Here is a 21340-nt window from a genome sequence, read left to right on the forward strand (position 1 = left end):
AAATAAACTCATTTAGAAATTGATGGCAGCAACACAGAAGTTGGGCTAGGGCCATGTCTTCCGTTGTGTAGCATCTTCTCTTCTTTTACACCAGTCTGCACACTTTTGGAAAGTGAGAACAATTGTTGGAGTTTTGGCAGAAGAATGCTGTCCCATTCTTCTCGCATGTAGGATTCTATAAGCTTAACAGTCTTGGTACTTTGCTGGAATTTTTTTAGTTTTACAATGCTAAATGTTTTCTATTGGTGAAAGCCTTGCTGTTGTGATGGATGCAGTATGTAGTTTAGCATTGTTTTGCTGGAATATACAAGGTCTTCCCTGAAAAAGACCTTGTCTGGATGGGAGCACTTGTAGCTCTAAAACAGGGGTGGGTATTTCATTTTGCCAAGGGGCCACATGAGAGACTCTGACTGTTGTGGAAGGCCGAACCAATAGGCTGAAATTAATTCTGCTCAATATTCATATTAACATAGAATCAATATTAATATCACACAATATTGAGCAGAATTAAGTATGCTGACATCCCCTATATACCGTATGACCCAACACACAGCTCCCCTATATATGAACCCCTAATAGCCTCATATAAAGCATGAAATAGCATGAGCCACCACATAGCCTCTCATATAGTGTTTGAGCCCCCATAAAGCCTCCCATATGCAGCTTGAGCACACACGTAGCTTCCCATATACATCATAAGCTCCACGTAGCCTCCCGTATATGCAGTGTGAGCCCCTCATAGCCTCCCGAATATGCAGTGTGAGCCCTACATGGCCTCCCGTATATGCAGCATGAGACCCCCCCCCCCCCAATGTAGAGTGCTAGCTCTACACAGCCCCCTATTTACATACAAACATTCTCCTGATGCTCTGTCACTGCTACTGTCTCCAGTGCTCTGACTCTCAGTAGAGTACAGCTGATGCGATTAATTGACATCATCGCGTCTGCTGTTTCACACTCTGGTGGAAGAAGGGGTCGGCGGCCCCTCATCCACCAATGTATACACCGCTGTTTTCATTCTGAGGATGCAGATAGCGGTGACGGAGATAGTGGTAGGGGCAGCCAGGCAGTGGGAAGGGTACTGTGCGGCTTGTGGGCACCTGTTTCAGCTGTTCGGCTGTCACGGTCCGCGGCCGGACTGGAACATCTAGAGGGCTGATTGTGGCCCGCAGAACACACTTTGCCCTGGTCTGCTCGCTCTAAAACCTCTATATAATGCTCAGAATTGATGGTACCTTTCAAGATATGTAAGCTATCCATGGCACAGTGACTTAGTCACTAATTCATCCCCATACAATCAGACGCGTGCGAATAACAAGCTCGCATGACACAGTATCCATGGTTTCCATAAAGAATTTCAAGTTTTCATTCATCTGATCACAGAATAGTTTTCCATAGTGCCTCAGTTTATTTTAAATGAGCTTTTGCCCAGAGAAGATGACCCCGTATCTGAATAGTGTTGATATATGGCTTCTTTGTATGATAGAGATTTATCTTGCATTTGTTGATTGCACGGCGTATGGTGTTCACTGACAATGATTTCTGAAATATTCCCAAGTTCATGCAGTGAATTGGACTACCAAATCATTCCTGTTTTTAATGCAGTGCTGCCTGAGGACCATAGATAATGAGCATCCCATATTGACCATGGCTCTTATCACATGTGCACATGGATTTCTCGAGACTCTCTGAATGTTTTGATGATCTGTTCTGTAGATGGTGGGATATTTAAAGTCTTTTCAATTTCACGTTGGAACATTTTTTTGGGAAAATCTTCCACAAATTGTATGGTCAGGTGTTCAGATTGGTGAACCTGTGACCATCTTTGCTTCTGAGAGACTGCCTCTCTAACATGCTTTTTTTTTCTCTTTAAACTCACAATTAAAGATGAAAATGTACCCTCTAGCTGGTATTTTTTTTAGTACCACTTACTTTTCCAACCTTTTTTTAACCCTGTCCCAACTCTTGAATTGTGTTGCTGCCATCAATTTCTAAATTGGTTAATTTCACCAAATGAAATGGAAAAATAAATAACTTTAATCTTCAGATATGTTTGTTTATGTTCTGTTGTGAATAAAATATGGCTACAAGAGATTTCTAAATAATTGCATTTTTGTTTTCTTTACATTTTACATAGCATCCCAACGTTTTTGGAATTGGGGTTTGAAAATGAAGCATGTTCTAAAACTGTTTAAACCCCTTGATGACCTCCGATGCGCATTAAATTGGCAGTCGTTATGAGACCTTATTCACTCATCGCTAATTTATAATGGTGATCGGGAATAAGGAAATAGCAATTCCTGTGACTGTCAGCTGTACATGACAGCTGACACCCTGCAGTATCATCCCCGGCCGGTTTTGCAACCCATTGTGACCTATTAAACCCTTAAATACCGCAACAGCGGTATTTAAGTGATTACAAGTGGGTTACAAGACCCCCTTAGTAACCATTGGACCCCGCGATGAGAATCACTGACCATGGCTACCAATGGTACCCTGAGGTCATGTGATGACTCCAGGGTACGGTTACCTGTGAGAGTCTGACCGTCTCATGCACTGAAGTACACAAATATTGCAGTGTAGGAGACGAGAAATCAAAATAAAAATTATACATGTCCCACAGAGGGACAAAGTAAAAAAGTGAAATAAAATATGTAAAAAAAAAAAGCGCACACAAATCACTCAAAAAAATTTCACCATGCAAAACACAGCATTTGTGATAAAGCAAAAATAAAACAAAAAAGTATACCTAAACAAAGCGACCCGCTCTATAAAATCGGTGTTATTTTTCTGTATGGTGAATGCCGTAAAAAAACCCAAAACATAGTATAAATGAAAATGCCAAACCGTCCCGCAAAAAAATAGAAAAATTACAACTCTCAGAATACAAACTGATTTTTGTAAAATATTGTTTTTAGTGTGTAAAAATAGTAAAGCATAGAAAAATATATAAATCTGGTACCGCTATAATTGTACTTATCCGATGAACAGATCGGTCTAATCAATTTACCGCACGGTGAACTGCGCAAAAAATAAAAACAATAACTGAGTTGCTGATTTTTGTTCATTTTGTTTCTGAAAAATCTGAATAAAAAGCGATAAATATTATGTACCAAAAAATCAGCAACTCGTGTCGTAAAAAATAAGCAGTCATTCAGCTCTGTTTGCCAATAAAATAAAGTTACAGCTCTCCGTATATGGTGACAAAAAAACTTTTTAAAAAAGCATTTTTACTGTGTGATAGCAGCAAAACCTAAAAAAAAAAAATGATGCAAAATTTATATTGCTGTAGTGTACAACCGCAGATTGGGTACTGCCACATTTGGGAGAAATTGCATAAAAAATTGTGGAGTTCACTGTGTAAACTATAAATTTTGTGCTAAAACAGTATTTTAGTGGAAAAAAAATAGAATTTTTTGTTCTCACATCTAAATGTTATAAAGTTTTTTGAAGCACTTGTAGGTTAAAACTTCTCAGTACACCCCTAGATGAATTCCTTGAGTGGTCTAGTTTCTAAAATGAGGTAACTTATTGGGGGATGTCTGTTTTTTTTTTCGCATGCCAGGGTCTCTCCAAATGTGACATGGCATTCACAATCTATTCTAGACAAATGGCACTTTTTCCTTTCCTTGCTCTACCTTGTGTCCAAAGAGATGTTTTTTACCACATAGCGCGTTCTGGAGAAATTGCGCAACATATTATGGGGTCTGTTTTCACCTATTAATTGTGAAACTTACAAATTTGGGGCTAAAACTAAATTTTTGTGACGATAAAATAAAATATTTTCATATGACAAGCCTAATGTTATCAAATTCTGTGTTGTACCTGTGGGTTAAAAATGCTCACTATACTCTCTGGATAAAATCCTTGAGAGGTGTAGCTTCCAATGTGGGGTCGGTCACTTCTTGGGGGTTTCCACTGTATAGGCACATTAGGGGTTCTCCAAACGTGACAAAACGTCACTCCTTCCTTTCCTAGCCCTGCTGTGTGCCCAAACAAGAGTTTTCCCCCATGTATGGGGTATCGTCGTACTCAGGAGAAACTGCACAACAAATTTTGGGGTCCATTTTCTCCTGTTATCCTTGTGGAATTAATAAACAATTGGGGCTCAAAGTGCATTATTGTGGGGAAAATGATATATTTTTTTTTTTTTTTAAATTTTAAAAAAAATATTTTTATGGCTCTACAATATAAACTGTGAGGCTATGTGCACACGTAGCAGAATTTTCCTGAGCAAAACCTGACTCCTTTGAAGGAAATCCACATTTTTCACGGTTTTTCCACGTTTTTTCCCGGAGTATCCTAACTCTCATTGAATATATTGTCAATTCCGGATTTTACCGCAAAATTAATGAACATGCTTCGTTTTTTACCGCAATGCGGTTTTTCTGCGGAAAAAACGCATCATGTGCACAAAAATTGCGGAATGCATTCTAAAAATAGGATGCTTAATGTATGCGTTTTTTAAGCGTTATTGCTTGGAAAAAAACGCTTAAACGTGAAAACGCGAACGTGTGAATACAGCCTGAAGCACCTGGGGGTTCAAGGTGCTCACCACACATTTAATTCCATTCCTTGATGGGTCTAGTAATCAAAATGGTGTCACTAGTTTGGGGGGTTCTACTGTTTAGGCACATCAGGGGCTATCCAAACGCGAAATGGCAACCCCTCTCGATTCCAGACTTTTAAAAAAGCAAACAAACAAAAAAAACAAATGGTGCTACTTCCCTTCCGACCCCTTGAATGTGGTTTTGTGTGCAGTTTTTATAATTGGGTACTTTCAGTCATATTGACCCCCCAGAGTCACTCCAAATGTTATGCCCCTAGAAAAATGGTTTTGTAAATTTTGTTGGAAAAATGAGAAATAGCTGATCAAATATTTTGCGTGACATAACGCTCTGGTTTAAAGGCTTACGAATTCGAAAATTTGCAAACTTTTTGCCAAATTTCAAATATTTACACATATAAATGCAAGTCCCATTGAACAAATTTTATTACTATCATGAAGTACAATATTAAAAAAGAAAAAAGAAAAACAATCTAAGAATCAGTGGGATCCGTTGAAGCGTTCTAGAGTTATTACCTCATAGTGATACTGGTCAGATTTTAAAAATTTGGCCTGGTCATTAAGGTTAAAATTGTCTCGTCAGTAAGGGGTTAAATGCCTCTGCTTGCTGTATGTCAGGAGCCTTAGTTCTCTACTTGCCTGCTTAGAGTTACATTATGTAAGACATGTAATGTGTATATACATAGACATTTAACACCTTCCTGACGTCCAACTTGTATGGAAAATTTCCTGTGCTCAGGAGCTGAGTTGTATAGCTGGTACATGCTACATAGCTCTAACAGCTGCTGTTGACTACTTAGTTGACCCTGTCAATCGGTGATATCAGAATATAAGTAATTAGATTTTTCGGGAAGCATTTTCTGTTTCTATCGCATTCAACATGAAGCATCAATGGGATTTCATGGCAGCTGGGGCTTGCTGAAGGCCAATATCATTGCCATCTTGGCACTCCATTATATGGTACAAGTGATCTTAAAATAGCTCATTCCACTTGGGGAGGTGATGGGCTATAAAAATAGTTCAAAGAGGATCTGTCGCTTGCTTCGATAAGCTCAGGGACTTTTTCTGCGCCTCCAGACGGGAGGGATCCTGGGGATGACATACAGGTATATACAGGGGGATATGACACACAGGCATACACTATATACAGGGGAGATGACACACAGGCATACACTATATACAGGAGGAGATGACACACAGGCATACACTATATACAGGGCGAGATGACGACACACAGGCATACTATATACAGGGGGAGATGACACACAGGCATACACTATATACAGAAGGAGATGACACACAGGCATACACTATATACAGAAGGAGATGACACACAGGCATACACTATATACAGAAGGAGATGACACACAGGCATACACTATATACAGAAGGAGATGACACACAGGCATACACTATATACAGAAGGAGATGACACACAGGCATACACTATATACAGAAGGAGATGACACACAGGCATACACTATATACAGAAGGAGATGACACAAAGGCATACACTATATACAGAAGGAGATGACACAAAGGCATACACTATATACAGGGGGAGATGACGACACAAAGGCATACACTATATACAGGGGGAGATGACGACACAAAGGCATACACTATATACAGGGGGAGATGACGACACACAGGCATACACTATATACAGGGGGAGATGACGACACACAGGCATACACTATATACAGGGGGAGATGACGACACACAGGCATACACTATATACAGGGGGAGATGACGACACACAGGCATACACTATATACAGGGGGAGATGACGACACACAGGCATACACTATATACAGGGGGAGATGACGACACACAGGCATACACTATATACAGGGGGAGATGACGACACACAGGCATACACTATATACAGGGGGAGATGACGACACACAGGCATACACTATATACAGGGGGAGATGACGACACAAAGGCATACACTATATACAGGGGGAGATGACGACACAAAGGCATACACTATATACAGGGGGAGATGACGACACACAGGCATACACTATATACAGGGGGAGATGACGACACACAGGCATACACTATACACTACAGTTACTATGCCCAAGCAAGGCCGGGCTCTTCAGCTAGTAAATAAATAGATATACGGTAAGTGTATTTGGCATCTAAGCATATATAAAAGTCCCGGTTTATCAAAATGTAACATTTTTTAATTCGTATCATAAAATCTGTATAGAATAAAGTGTTTTTTGTCACCTTGCTTCCCTGAAAATATGAAGTAAAACCAATCAGGTTTTAGTGGCACCATTTTGTGGTACATACTAGAACGTCTCACACTATCAGCACGGTGGCTCAGTGGTTAGCACTGCAACCTTGCAACGCTGGAGTCCTGGGATCGAATCCCACCAAGGACAACATCTGCAAGGAGTTTGTATCTTCTCCCCGTGTTTGCGTGGGTTTCCTCCGGGTACTCCGGTTTCCTCCCACACTCCAAAGACATACTGATAGGGAATATAGATTGTGAGCCCCATCGGGGACCGTGATGAAAATGTGTGCAAACTGTAAAGCGCTGCGGAATATGTTAGCACTATATAAAAAATAAAGATTACTCACTTGGCTGGAAATTGAGGCATACGCTGGGACACTTAGGGTTAAAAAAAAGTTCATTCGGTTTATTAAGTACAACATAAGCTGCTCCTCAGGAGCTTAGTAACATGCAGCCAGTACACATACAGTGTGTGATGTACTGGCTGGTGGTGTGTGATAAGAGGTTCCCGGATACCTCTTATCCTCAGCGGTATCCCACCCTGGTCAGTAACACGGTTATCAGACTGTATCTCACAGGCCTCCTTCCTCTGGCTCAGACTAGCCAGCACTCGCAACATGTGCAAAACACACCTCCATTACATAGCTCTAACCACTCCCAGATACCTATCACATGGCTAGTCAGGTGATCGTGACATCACCACAGGTCCTCAAACGCACAACCATACACAGGCTTCATCTTGGGTATTCAGACACATCCCCTTGGGCGGGTATGTAGGTGACTGGACCCACCTATCTCTCCAAGTCACCTGGAAGCCTCCCAATGTATAGCAATAACCCTCAGCAGTAGGGTTTTGCTGAGCAAAACACGCCAAGGCTTCCATCACAGGGCCACCCACCTCTACGATACATACCGCCCATCAATCACATGACCACTCGCCATGCCACATTACATAATGCTTGTCTCCCCAAAATAAAACCTTTAAGCCCTGTTTCATACATCCGTTTTTTGGCATCCGCATGCATCCGTCAAAGTGTGACAAAACGGATCCGTTTCCGTTTTGCTGCAAACGGATACGTTTTTTTGACGGATCCACGGTAGCCGCTAATGGAAGTCTATGGGACAAAAAAAGGGATCCTCAAAAAAAATGGCGGATCCGTTTTTTAACGGAAAATGACGGATTTTAAAAAACTGAAGTGTGATCCAGGCCTTACAGCTCTGTCGACAGGAAATTAAGTTTATGGGTCTTAAAATATCGAGTAAGAAATCAAGTGTTTTTTTTTTTTTCCGCTCTCATCTTCACTGATGGCAAGAGTAAACATAACATTTGTTTTTTTTTGTTTTTTTTTAATTTGCAGCAGAATTTTTTTTCTTTTTAGTAAGTTTGAAAACTTTCTAAAAGCAGTAATATACTGTATATAAAGAACTATACAAAATATATATATTTGGTACTGTAATCCTATCTGTAGAATCATGCTATCAGGCTATTGTTTTTGCTACCTAATAAATGTCATGAAAAAAATTTGAAAATAATGGTTGAATATCTTTACCATTCACCCCACTTAGAGGTACTGTTTTCTAGTATAGTGAATCATGTCTTTCAAAACAACAACTTGTCCCCTCCTTAGGCTATTTTGATGAAGGAAATGTATGGTTCTTTGAAGAAGGGGAGAAAAAAAATGCAAATTAGCTGATGTAAAGGGGATACAGATTGAAGTTTGTTAGTATGGTGAACAGATATGAAATGTTGTGGCCTTGTCACAGTTGTTTTAGTGGGAACCTTGTAGAGGAGGATTCCAATGTCAGTTATTTTAGTGGGAACCTTGTAGAGGAGGATTCCAATGTCACAGTTGTTTTAGTGGGAACCTTGTAGGGGAGGATTCCAATGTCAGTTATTTTAGTGGGAACCTTGTAGAGGAGGATTCCAATGTCACAGTTGTTTTAGTGGGAACCTTGTAGGGGAGGATTCCAATGTCAGTTATTTTAGTGGGAACCTTGTAGAGGAGGATTCCAATGTCACAGTTGTTTTAGTGGGAACCTTGTAGGGGAGGATTCCAATGTCACAGTTGTTTTAGTGGGAACCTTGTAGGGGAGGATTCCAATGTCACAGTTTTAGTGGGAACCTTGTGGGAGAGGATTCCAATGTCAGTTATTTTATTCTGCAGGAACCCAACACCCTCATGATTAGTCATCCACTAATATCCCTGGCCAAATTCTAAGAATGACTTTAGGGAAATTTACTAAGCAAAAAGCCACCAAAAGACACTTGTTTTAAATGTTTGAAAAAAGACAAGGTGAAGCTGTTAGGCTAAGTGCACACGTTTCAGAAAATTTCTGCACAAAAACCTGAATCCCTTCCCAGAAACCGCACCTATTTTTCCGCGGCGGTTTTTGTGCGTTTTTTGCGCGGTTTTGATGCGTTTTTGATGCGTTTTTTACCGCAGCGGTTTCTAAAAGCATGGGAGAAGCCTAAACCGCGGAAAAAACCGCAAAATTAATGTGCATTCTGCGGTTTTTACCGCGATGCGGTTTTTTCGCGGTAAAAAACGCATCAATGTGCACAAAAAGTGCAAAATGCATAGAAATGACTGTGCACCTTATTTTTAGCGGTTTTATAGTAAAAACCGCTAAAAAAACGCTGTGTGTGAACACAGCCTTGGGTTCCCTTTAAGAATCTGAATAAGTTCTAGGGTATACCCTTGCTGTGGTGGTAGTATTTATTATGGCATGGCGTTACTCCTCACCAGAAATATTTGAATACACTCGCAGTAGCCTTACCTAGGTCATTTTGTATTTCTTCTCAGGTTCTGTTTGTGACGCAGGCTCTGGATGGAGCGCCTGTGATTCCCTTGTCCTCTCTTGTGAATCACTACTCTTCGATGTATGTATACTTTTCTTGATACTAAAAAGAAGAAGCAGGTTAGAAGGTCTTTGGAGAAGAAGAAAACCCATTCAGGACATTTGGAAGACCCTGGCTTTGAGATGCCTCAGGTGAGTTACTATTGCAGTATATACTGTATATACTCATGTATAAGCCGAGTTTTTCAGCACATTTTTTTTTGTGCTGAAAACGCACCCCCTCGGCTTATACACGAGACAATTATACCTGAAGACCGGTGAGGGAGCAGCGGGTCACAGAGGCCATGAGCCTTCGGCTGTGGCTAAAGCCTGTGCTGCTGTAATAGTGCACAGTTGCAGCCGCAACCGTCGGCTTCCAGCACACACAATACTCACCTTTCTGCACGCCCTCGGTGAGTCGGTGGCACTGCATCTCGTTCCGGCTGCTGGCGCCAGCAGTTCTTCCGGCCGATCAATCACGTTGCCCCGCTCATTAAGGTAATGGGTATACACGCATCTTCACTCCCATAGGCGTGGAGCGCTTATTCATTACCTTAATGAACGGGGCCACGTGATCGCTCGGCAGGAATAGCTGCTGGCACCTGCTGCCAGAACACATGCAGTGCCACCGAGGTCGCGCAGGCAGGTAAATAGGATGTTGTGTTTTTTGTTTTTTTTTTAAACAGGAATCATACAGGATAGGGGATCAGGAGCCATGCATAGCAGGACAGGGACTGGGGAGCCATGCATAGCAGGACAGGGACTGGGGAGCCATGCATAGCAGGACAGGGACTGGGGAGCCATGCATAGCAGGACAGGGACTGGGGAGCCATGCATAGCAGGACAGGGACTGGGGAGCCATGCATAGCAGGACAGGGACTGGGGAGCCATGCATAGCAGGACAGGGACTGGGGAGCCATGCATAGCAGGACAGGGACTGGGGAGCCATGCATAGCAGGACAGGGACTGGGGAGCCATGCATAGCAGGACAGGGACTGGGGAGCCATGCATAGCAGGACAGGGACTGGGGAGCCATGCATAGCAGGACAGGGACTGGGGAGCCATGCATAGCAGGACAGGGACTGGGGAGCCATGCATAGCAGGACAGGGACTGGGGAGCCATGCATAGCAGGACAGGGACTGGGGAGCCATGCATAGCAGGACAGGGACTGGGGAGCCATGCATAGCAGGACAGGGACTGGGGAGCCATGCATAGCAGGACAGGGACTGGGGAGCCATGCATAGCAGGACAGGGACTGGGGAGCCATGCATAGCAGGACAGGGACTGGGGAGCCATGCATAGCAGGACAGGGACTGGGGAGCCATGCATAGCAGGACAGGGACTGGGGAGCCATGCATAGCAGGACAGGGACTGGGGAGCCATGCATAGCAGGACAGGGACTGGTCAGACACAGCCATTACACAATACACAGCAGGGTCACATTTATAAGATTTATCTCAGCACAGGAACATTTTGTTTAAGCACATCTAATGGTGGAAGTTATTATTCCAAGATCTATTGATTCAAATATGCTTTGTTTGGAGGAAAACCAGTTTAATGATTTAGAAATGAAAGTGTAAAAGTAAAATATTACATAAAATACATGCCTATTTTGTTCCTCGAGTCAATGACTAGATTTCAATTCCATGTCTACTCTGGATGTAGTTATTATGGGTTGATGCCTTTTTTGTTTAAGATCAGTAACCATATTTAGCTAGACTGTATAGAACAGGATAGATTTGTCTGCATGGAATTTCTGTTATAATGTGCAAATATACAGATCCCTAGGTCAATAAGCGATTTTGCAAAGCAGCCATCTTTAATATAGTGCATTTGTGAAGAGAATTGCTTACCGGATTACTTTCTTTCCGATTGTGAATTGTCACTATGTTTGACACTGCTGTAGTCTTGTGTCTGTTTTTTTCTCCCTATCCTCTCTTAAATGTTTTTTTTTCTTTGTGCTTGTATCATTGACACTTGTTTTATAACCTTTATATCCCTCTCATAGCCAAGTGTAAGTGGAATGGATCCTCCTTTTGGGGACGCTTTTCACAGTCCTGCATTTGCTGAGCAGACTTTAATGAGCACAGAACTTTTGGCCACCAGCTCTGACCCAGACTTCATGTATGAATTGGTAAGCTGCGGTCACTATAAATCCTTACATTACTAAAATCTGTTGGCTAGTTGAGCCATTTTAGAAGTTCAGAGCTAGGTCTAATGAAGAACTGTTCAGATGTGGTGTTGAAAGGAAGTCTGTCATGTCCCTGCAGCTAAGATTAGTGACGGACACTCTGATTTCAGTATTCTTTCACCTAGGAATTAATGTGAAGCAATTTTTGAGAGCTTGCATGTTCTTTGCACAGCAAAGAGTCCATAGATATACATTATATGCATATTCTTCTCAATCTGTAGATTGCCAGATTTCTCTGTTACTATGCTTAGTTAGGAACATGTCTTCCAGTTGCTGATTGACAGGGGGAGCCCGCATAATGGGAATCCTTGCTGCATTCATGTAACATAATTTCTCAAAAGTGATTTCACATACACACTGTTAACCCCCAGAGAGGACCGCATAAGGGATGACTCTTGCATAGTTGGTGGTGAACTTTGATTTGCGCAGATTTAGTTTTTTGCAAAATACACTCTTAAAGGGAATCTGTCACCCCTTTTTTGAGATATCATATAATGATATCATTCAATTGTGTGTCACATAAGGATTCTCTTATTACTTTTGCTTCCCCCTGACCCCGCACCTTTCATGCATAAATACCTTTTTTATACCGGTTCAGATGTATGTAAACTGCCACACTGCCACGGTCCGGTCCGATGGGCAGGGCTTATTCACCTGCTCCCCCCCCCCCCCCCGTCTTGCTCTACGCATTTCTTCTTGTGTAGAGCAGGACAGGGAAGGGGGAGCAGGTGAATAAGCCCCGCCCATCGGACCGGACCGTGGAAGTTTACATACATCTGAACCGGTATAAAAAAGGTATTTATGCATGAAAGGTGCGGGGTCAGGGGGAAGCAAAAGTAATAAGAGAATCCTTATGTGACACACAATTGAATGATATTATATGATATCTCAAAAAAGGGGTGACAGATTCCCTTTAAGTAAGCCATATTCTTAAAGTTGTTTTTTTCTTTTTTTTTCTTTTTTTTTTTTTTGTATAACGTCTCCAGGATCGAGAGTTGGTTTACCAGCAGAGCCCAACGGATAATTTTCTAATGCTGGAAGACTGCAAAGATTTGGAATCCTTGGACTCTTTGGCTGACATCCTGGGAAATAGTCCTTCCCTATCTTCTCACTGGGAACAGTGGGATACTTACTGTGAGGATCTGACAAAGTATACAAAGCTTACAAGTTGTGATATTTGGGGTACCAAGGAGGTGGACTATCTTGGCTTGGATGACTTTTCAAGTCCCTATCAAGATGAAGAGGTCATCAGTAAAACCCCCACACTTGCTCAGCTTAACAGCGAGGATTCACAGTCAGTGGTTGACTCTCTTTGTTACACAGAAGGCTTATTAGCAGCTAGAGCTACATTTCTTCCAGGAAAGAAAGTGTCCTCTGGAAGGGTTACTGCTCCTGTTAGCGCATCTAAGAATTCTCCCACTGACATGCCATCATCTGATTGCTCCCTAAAAGCTGTCAAGGCAGCTGCAAGTCCACAGATGGCAGCAAAGACTAATATTTCTTGTGAGGAGAAGATCAACATTCATGTGGAATGCAAGGACTATGTAAAGAAAGCAAAGGTAAAGATCAGCACGGTACTTCCTACCCGACCGACAAGCACAGTGGTTGCACTAGATTCATCAAAGGAGAACACTTGTTTTTGTGGAGCAGTGGCCAAAAAGCAGGAACGGACAATTGGTGAGACTTCATTAGGCCGGAAAAGCTGTGCTATCTTGCCTTTTAGAGAGACTCAAAAGCTATTTTGCCCACCTCAGAATGTGGTGACCATTGGCGCAGTGGAAGGGAATGTTACTGTATCTGCTTCTGTTTCTGATCCCTCACAGAAAAAGGAAGAGCACAACTACTCACTTTTTGTTTCAGAGGGACTTACAGAGTTGGTCAAAAGTGAAGGACCAGGAGATGAAGATGACGAAGATGAGGAGGTTGATTTGGATGAAGAAGATCATGATGAGGGATTTGGTAGTGAGCATGAACTCTCTGAAAATGAAGAGGAGGAGGAGGAGGAAGAAGAGGAAGAAGACTTTGAGGATGATAAAGACGATATTAGTGACACCTTCTCTGAACCAGGTAATAGCTTGAATACATAAAGTGATCTGTTATATTTGATTCTGAACATTAATATGCCAGACTCACATGCCACAAGTTGTAATTGTTAATGGTCTGAATGCTGAGTATCATCATCATCCGTGTTCTACCCCTTTGGCTATGATCAGCTCAGCTATCCTTTTAGATCGGTGTATGGACTCGTATACTGTGTTTGAGCCTGTACACCTCTAACTCTGATTTTCCATGGATCAGCTGAGCAAAACCAAAAGGGCATCGTGTAGGTCACACAGCGCGACACAGGGGGTCTCTGCCTTTGAGTTGTAAGCAATCTCCACGCTGGTTCGCTACTAATCATAACTATTGTAAAGTATAATTGTGGTAGACATAGTATATGTGAAACCAGACAACTTGATTAGTTACATGGCAGAATAATTCACCCAGGTCACTCATACATATTGGACTATAATCTGGACAACTGCAATCTAAATAGATAAGCAACAAAAGAGGAAGCACACAGTCAAAAAAGTCCCATAAAAAACAATATTTTATTAATAATTTATGTGACAAACAGACATAGGGTACATGGAAGGGGAGAGAGATGTATAAACAGGCGTGTACAATGGCAAAAAAATAGGCCAAGTATGCCACCTGCACAATCCAGGAAGTGTACCTCTATATACCAATATTAATAGTTAGTCAATAGCAAAGCTGGAACAGAAAACGGAGAGTCCAAGTGTATATTTGTGTCAAACCCCCACACTATACCACACAGTTATATGAAGCCAGTGCATATTAACATAAGCAGGGACCAACAGCTCTCCATTAAAGAAGAGAATCAGGGAACAAGTGTTCAAAGCAGATCCAGCATTTAAAGAGTATACAGCATTACCTGGGATTGATGAAGGCAGCTCACAGCATCAAGTGCTTTAAACACTTGTTCCCTGATTCTCTTCTTTAATGGAGAGCTGTTGGTCCCTGCTTATGTTAATATGCACTGGCTTCATATAACTGTGTGGTATAGTGTGGGGGTTTGACACAAATATACACTTGGACTCTCCGTTTTCTGTTCCAGCTTTGCTATTGACTAACTATTAATATTGGTATATAGAGGTACACTTCCTGGATTGTGCAGGTGGCATACTTGGCCTATTTTTTTGCCATTGTACACGCCTGTTTATACATCTCTCTCCCCTTCCATGTACCTTATGTCTGTTTGTCACATAAATTATTAATAAAATATTGTTTTTTATGGGACTTTTTTGACTGTGTGCTTCCTCTTTTGTTGCTTATCTAATCAAACTATTGATGTGTTAAGAACTGGAGCTACAATTAAAGGGAATCTGTCACCCTTTTTTTGACCTATTAGCTGCCGACATAGACATCGGGGGCTTATCTACAGCATTCTGTAATGCTGTAGATAAGCCCCTGATGTAACCTGAAAGAGAAGAAAAACACGTTATATTATACTCACCGAGGTGGTCGGTCCGGTAAGGCACCTCCCTTCTTCATGCGATGACGCCCTCTTCTCCCGTCCTGAAATGGCTCCGGCGCAGGCGCATTGCTCTGCCCTGTTGAGAGCAGAGCAGAATTCTGCGGTGCGCAGGCGCCAGACCTCTCCCGACGCCTGCGCACTGCAGAATTCTGCTCTGCCCTCAACAGGGCAAAGCAATGCGCCTGCGCCGGAGCCATTTCTGGACGGGAGAAGAGGGCGTCATCACATGAAGAAGGGAGGCGCCGGACCGGACCGCACCACCCATCGGACCGGACCACCCATCGGACCGGACCGCCCACCTCGGTGAGCATAATATAACGTGTTTTTCTTCTCTTTCAGGTTACATCGGGGGCTTATCTACAGCATTACAGAATGCTGTAGATAAGCCTCCGATGTCTATGCTGGCAGCTAATAGGCCAAAAAAGGGTGACAGATTTCCTTTAAATCATACTTGCGCCCTAGTAACGATTTAATCTTAATTGCCTCAAAGCCTCTGAAATTAAATGAAACAACTTTGTTATACTTACTACATTTTCATTATAGATAATGTTGTGTATTTAATGATTAGTAAAACCTGTTTCCTACTATTAAATATCCTGGAAACCAAGGTAGTAGCTAAAAGGCAAGCACATCAAACACTGTTCCCTAATGGGGCCAAATGGCCCTTCTGCCACATATGGATACAACAGCATTATTAATGACCATACTTCACATTGGGCCCAGAAGTTATGCCTCTGTCAGGAACCTGCTATTCAGGAAACCTTGCATTGAAGACCGCGTCATAATTATCTTTATATAGTGCCAACATATTCCGCAGTGCTTTACAATACAACAGTTCATATACAAGTCTCATGTAACAACATTCAAAGTAGTACGATAATTAAGGCAAAATAATGAATGACCCTGCCCGTAAGAGCTTACAATCTGTAATGGGGAAGACACAAAATACTGGGGCTTATTTACAGTGATGGTCCAGCCATCTTGAGGGAATGGGGATGGATAAAGGCTGCATGAGGTAGTCACCAGCCAATTTTTGTGCTGGATCTAATGGATCTTTACGAGACCACTGACTTTGATATAACAACATCATAACATGGTTTTCACTTTAGGTTATGAAAATGATTCCGTTGACGACTTAAAAGGGATAACAGCTGTGTCATCAAGGAAAAGAGGAAAACGGCGGTACTTTTGGGAATACAGTGAGCAGCTCATGCCTTCTGACCAAGAAGCTATGCTGAGACCATCTGAGTGGAACAGAGACACTCTACCCAGTAATATGTATCAGAAAAATGGCTTTCATCATGGTAGGTAGTACGATAGGTCAGGCAATAGTGCCTGCAATCATCTTATCTAGTTTAGTTATAATGTGTTGGCTTGTGCTATTTTAATTTACTACCAATGGTAGATTGCTTGAGGTCTTATAAGGAAGTGATCTACAAAAAGTACTTAAAAATTCATTTTAAAAAATGTATTCTTAACTTTGGACATGAAGTATATGTAGCATAGATACTAAAAGAATTACCGCGTATGCTCGAGTATAAGCTGATGCACCTTATTTTGCCACGATAAACTAGGAAAACTTATTGACTCGAGTATAAGCCAGATATGCATTGTCCCCTCATCACAAAAAATGTGCTGCAAAACTTGAGTATATACGGTAAATGGATTGTCCCAGCCTAACTTTGGTGGTGCAATAGGATATGCCACAAATGGCCTATCAGTAGAAGAAAAAGACAACCATGCTAACAAAGGGCATACCACTTTATCATCTTCAGACTTGTGGTGGGCGCATTATGATCAGTCATGACTGGGCGTCACTTTGCTGTTTCCATTTTATTCTACTGATAAGACATTGGAGGTATATATGAGTATGTACATGAGAACATATGCTAAAAGATTGTACATGCAATCTGTACGGTAATATATTCACTGACAAGTGAACTAGAATTACACCTTAAATGTTTTGTGGACAGGCAAATACACCGTAAAAAAGTCTCGCAGAACTGATGTGGAAGACTTGACTCCCAACCCCAAAAAGCTTCTCCAGATTGGAGGCGAGTTACGTAAACTGAACAAGGTGATCAGTGACCTGACGCCTGTATCTGAGCTTCCCGTAACTGCCAGGCCACGCTCTCGAAAAGAAAAAAACAAACTGGCTTCCAGGTAACTTATCCCATATCATATGGTGACTTACTAAGATGTTACTTTTTATTATATAAAAAAGCAAAAGAAACCAGCAGTAAAGGCAATATAAATGCTAACATTTATTTTTGAAGAACAAACGAAAGATCTGTAGTCATTATTAGAGGTAGGAAACACATTTATGTTCGAGCGTGGGGAGTTTCAATCTCCATACTGTTAGTTTTGTAAAACAGTGAATCCCTGACTTGTAGATGTAATTTATACACCACACAATATTGAAATTGCAACACCAATATGGAAAAGTCTTGGTATAGAAATCACAAGATGATATGCAATTGATTGAAAAATGGAAATTATCAAGTATGAGCACCATGTGCAGAAATGCACACATGCCTTGGCATGCCATCAATGAGGTTATAAATGGTTGTCTGAGGAACATTCTGCCACAATGGATGCCCTTGACCACACAAATTGTCAAAATCCCCTGCTGGCAGCTCCCTTTGTAATTGCTGACCAATGAGGGCCTAGATGTGTATAATGGGAAACAAGTTTGGACGGCTGCAGGTCATGAAAACACATGTAGCCCACATAGGCTTTCTTGTCACTTTCACAAGCACCATGCCATCTAGTGTTGTCGTTCTGAAAACCGGTTACTGGGACACTTTCATATTCCCTCATGAAGGCCTCTTCGTGGCGTTGCGCACATGATTTTCAGACCAATCTCTGGCTATCATCGATTCCAAGACAAACGTTGGCGTTGTAATTTCAATGTTGAGAAGTGTATTACTACGGGCTCCACAGCTACAAATCTTTTAGCCTTTATTTATGTGTATTATGTCGATGCATTGTTTTCTTTGATTACTCCCATTCAGACAAATGCAATTCTAATCATGGTGACTTATATATGAAATGAATAATGGCCTAACAAAGTGGTAGCTTAATCTATCTTTCCTAGTAGGTAATGGACTATGCATCAGTCTTTTCAGAGCAGCTGACTGGTTGATGGGAGTCATGTAATTTCACCAAATCAGGAAGGGCTTTTTAGGCTGTTGGACATGTGGAAGTTATTACCTGGGTGAAATTATGGATGTGATTGGACATCATGCTGTAATGGGAAGACATTTGTCATAATGACGGGTTCTCTGGTCAAATGGCTGCACTGTGCTATCAGATATTTGCTGAGTGTGGGCCTGTCAAGGTAGCTGACTGTTTCCAGTGATAACCAACAGCATTGTGACTGTACTGTGCACCGCGATGCAGGCTGTAAATCGGCATTGGTATAAGACAAATAATGGAATGATGTGTCATGTGTGACTATATGGTTCCAAAGCAAACCAGAACGTCCTTTCACTCAGCAAATGAGTGTTTTGCTTGTTTGGTGATAGGTAGCCTGTTTACACTGCACGATTATCGAAAATGAGTATTCATAGTAATGATTATTATTATTTATTTATATAGCACCATTGATTCCATGGTGCTGTACTGTTTCCCAATAATTGGGCAGTGTAAATGCATCTCTACTTATGAAACCTGCCTATATGTGCCTGGTGCAAGGATCAGCCTCCAGTATCTGCACTATGTACCAATGTTCTCACTGTGGTGGTGAGCATTATTTCTGACATTTTTTTTAACATCTTCTGAATTCATTTATAAGTTTGTAGAATGGTTTTTGACAGATTTTGCTACTTCTTCAATTGCAGAGCTTGTCGGCTAAAGAAAAAGGCACAATACGAAGCTAATAAAGTGAAGCTGTGGGGCCTGAATACAGAATACGGTAAGTTCTTAACTGTATATGATATTCTGTATGACCGCTTGGCTGGTGTTGACAACTGTACATCATGTATATAATTTTAATATATTTTTACAGATAATTTGCTGTTTGTGATCAATTCAATCAAGCAAGAGATCATGACTCGTATGCAGATTCCATGGGAGGAGTGGTCAGCAAGCATGGAAGAAAAACTGGATAATCTTATCAAGGATACACTAGGTATGTGTGTTTTTACAATTCAGACTACAGTAGATTTTCCCATGCATTGTCTGTAGCCTCAACATCCAAAATGCTCCTCTTCAGACTAGACTAAAACTGGCTGAACCTGCATTATGTTGTGTATAGAAGCCTTCATACTGTCCCTGTACAAATAATGTCTGGGAAGCAAAGGATTCGCCCTGCTCAATTTCCCTGGCAATCCTTTTGTTCCCTGGAGACTAGGCCGCCTCCCGAGGAGTTAGACAGCAGCAGTACTCTCATAGCGAACAGAAATGTTTGTATATGCGGAAGTCAGGAGACATGGTTGCCAGCCAAACAATTGTTTGCCCAACAGTGATTCAATGTGTGTGGGGGGCCTTCAGTATAGGCAGCGGGAGTCGCATCAGCTGTTGCACAGTTTTTGGTTTTGAATTGTCCCATCTAGTGATGAGTGAACATTATCTTATAGGGTGTTATCCGAGCCTGCTCATATGCTAATCAATTGTCTTCGGCATGCTCGAAAAATATGTATGAGCCCCATGCTTGCATGTCTCGCCTCTGTTCTCACGGGGATTCGAACATATTTTTCGAGCAAATGAAAAAATATGCAGCACTCACCAATATAGCTGAAAAACTGTGCGTCTTTATTTCACATGAATTCCATCAATGGATATGTGGACATGCAGGACATTAGAGGAATGCTAGGGGAGGAAGGTGCCGGACAACGGCCGTCTCGCGATTACTCGCTTCACCTGGACCCATAGAAGCGAGTAATCGCGAAACGGTCGTTGTCCGGCACCTTCCTCCCCTAGCATTCCTCTAGCATGTGCACATATCCATTGATGGAATTCATGTGAAATAAAGACGCACAGTTTTTCAGCTATATTGGTGAGTGCTGCATATTTCTTCTTTTTTCATTTTCACATTGAAATATTCATGTTTTTTCATGCAAGCACCTCCGTTTTTTGACTGAATTATATACCGCAATACTTCAGATAAATAGCTCCGTCTCTTAATGTGGTGATTTGTGTGCCCTAGTTTGCCGCTCATCTGTTTGCTCTTTGCTGGGATATTTTTCGAGCATGCCAAAGACACTCGGTTAGCACAAGAGCAGGCACGGATAACACCTTATCCGAGCATGCTCACTTACCACTAGTCTCATTCAAAATATGTTTGGCGATTATGGTTCACTTTAGTGGCCTGCTGCCAGTTTGTACCATACCTCAAATAGGAAATATATGCCTTTCTCACTGACTAGTGGTGAGTGGGGGGAAGGGGTTAGCAAACCTGAAAATGGAAATTTAGAAACCTTGTGTGATTGCTGAAAAAAAGGAACCTGTATAGGAATGTTGACAGAGCATTGTAGAGTATACAGTAATTATTGTAGTACTAGATGGTGGCCCGATTCTATCGCATCGGGTATTCTAGAGTCTCTGTTAAAATAAAAAATAGTGATATACTCGCCTCCCGACGGCCCCCGGACTCTTTCTCTCCTCTCACCACGCTCCCAGCATCTTCCGGTCCCAGTAATGCTTAGCGCGAATCACCGCTGATGACGTCGCGCTCTCGCGAGAGTGACGTTTATCTCCGGCCCTTCTCACTAAGCATTACTGGGACCGGAAGATGCCGGGAGCGTGGTGAGAGGAGGGACAGAGTCCGGGGGTCGTCGGAAGGCGAGTATATAACTATCTTCCCTTCACCCATGACAGCACACCTGAGAGAGGGATCCTCCCCGCCAGGACAGGAACCTACTGAGATATAAGGGGCGGCACCTCTCCCCCCGCTTCAGTTGGGTTCCTGTCCTGGAGTGAATCCCACTGTCTGTGGTGCCTATCATGGCGAA

The 21340-nt window shown here is 42.0% G+C and overlaps 1 protein-coding gene across 4 annotated transcripts in view; it reads left to right on the forward strand.

Annotated features, from left to right (window-relative positions):
- CREBRF (CREB3 regulatory factor) overlaps nucleotides 1-21340 on the forward strand; it is a 58077-nt gene that overhangs the window by 14419 nt on the left and 22318 nt on the right. For all 4 annotated transcript variants that reach the window (XM_073575229.1, XM_073575232.1, XM_073575230.1 and 1 more), the window contains exons 2-8: nucleotides 9623-9809; nucleotides 11666-11791; nucleotides 12835-13915; nucleotides 16496-16690; nucleotides 17360-17549; nucleotides 19229-19302; nucleotides 19396-19518. In XM_073575229.1, coding sequence (XP_073431330.1) covers nucleotides 9702-9809; nucleotides 11666-11791; nucleotides 12835-13915; nucleotides 16496-16690; nucleotides 17360-17549; nucleotides 19229-19302; nucleotides 19396-19518 — 1897 coding nt within the window. In that variant the 5' untranslated portion in view covers nucleotides 9623-9701. The remainder of the gene's footprint in view (nucleotides 1-9622; nucleotides 9810-11665; nucleotides 11792-12834; nucleotides 13916-16495; nucleotides 16691-17359; nucleotides 17550-19228; nucleotides 19303-19395; nucleotides 19519-21340) is intronic.

Source organism: Dendrobates tinctorius, unplaced genomic scaffold (genome assembly GCF_039654945.1).
Source record: "Dendrobates tinctorius isolate UK_male_01 unplaced genomic scaffold, ASM3965494v1 ptg000043l, whole genome shotgun sequence".
NCBI classification, from domain to species: domain Eukaryota; kingdom Metazoa; phylum Chordata; class Amphibia; order Anura; family Dendrobatidae; genus Dendrobates; species Dendrobates tinctorius.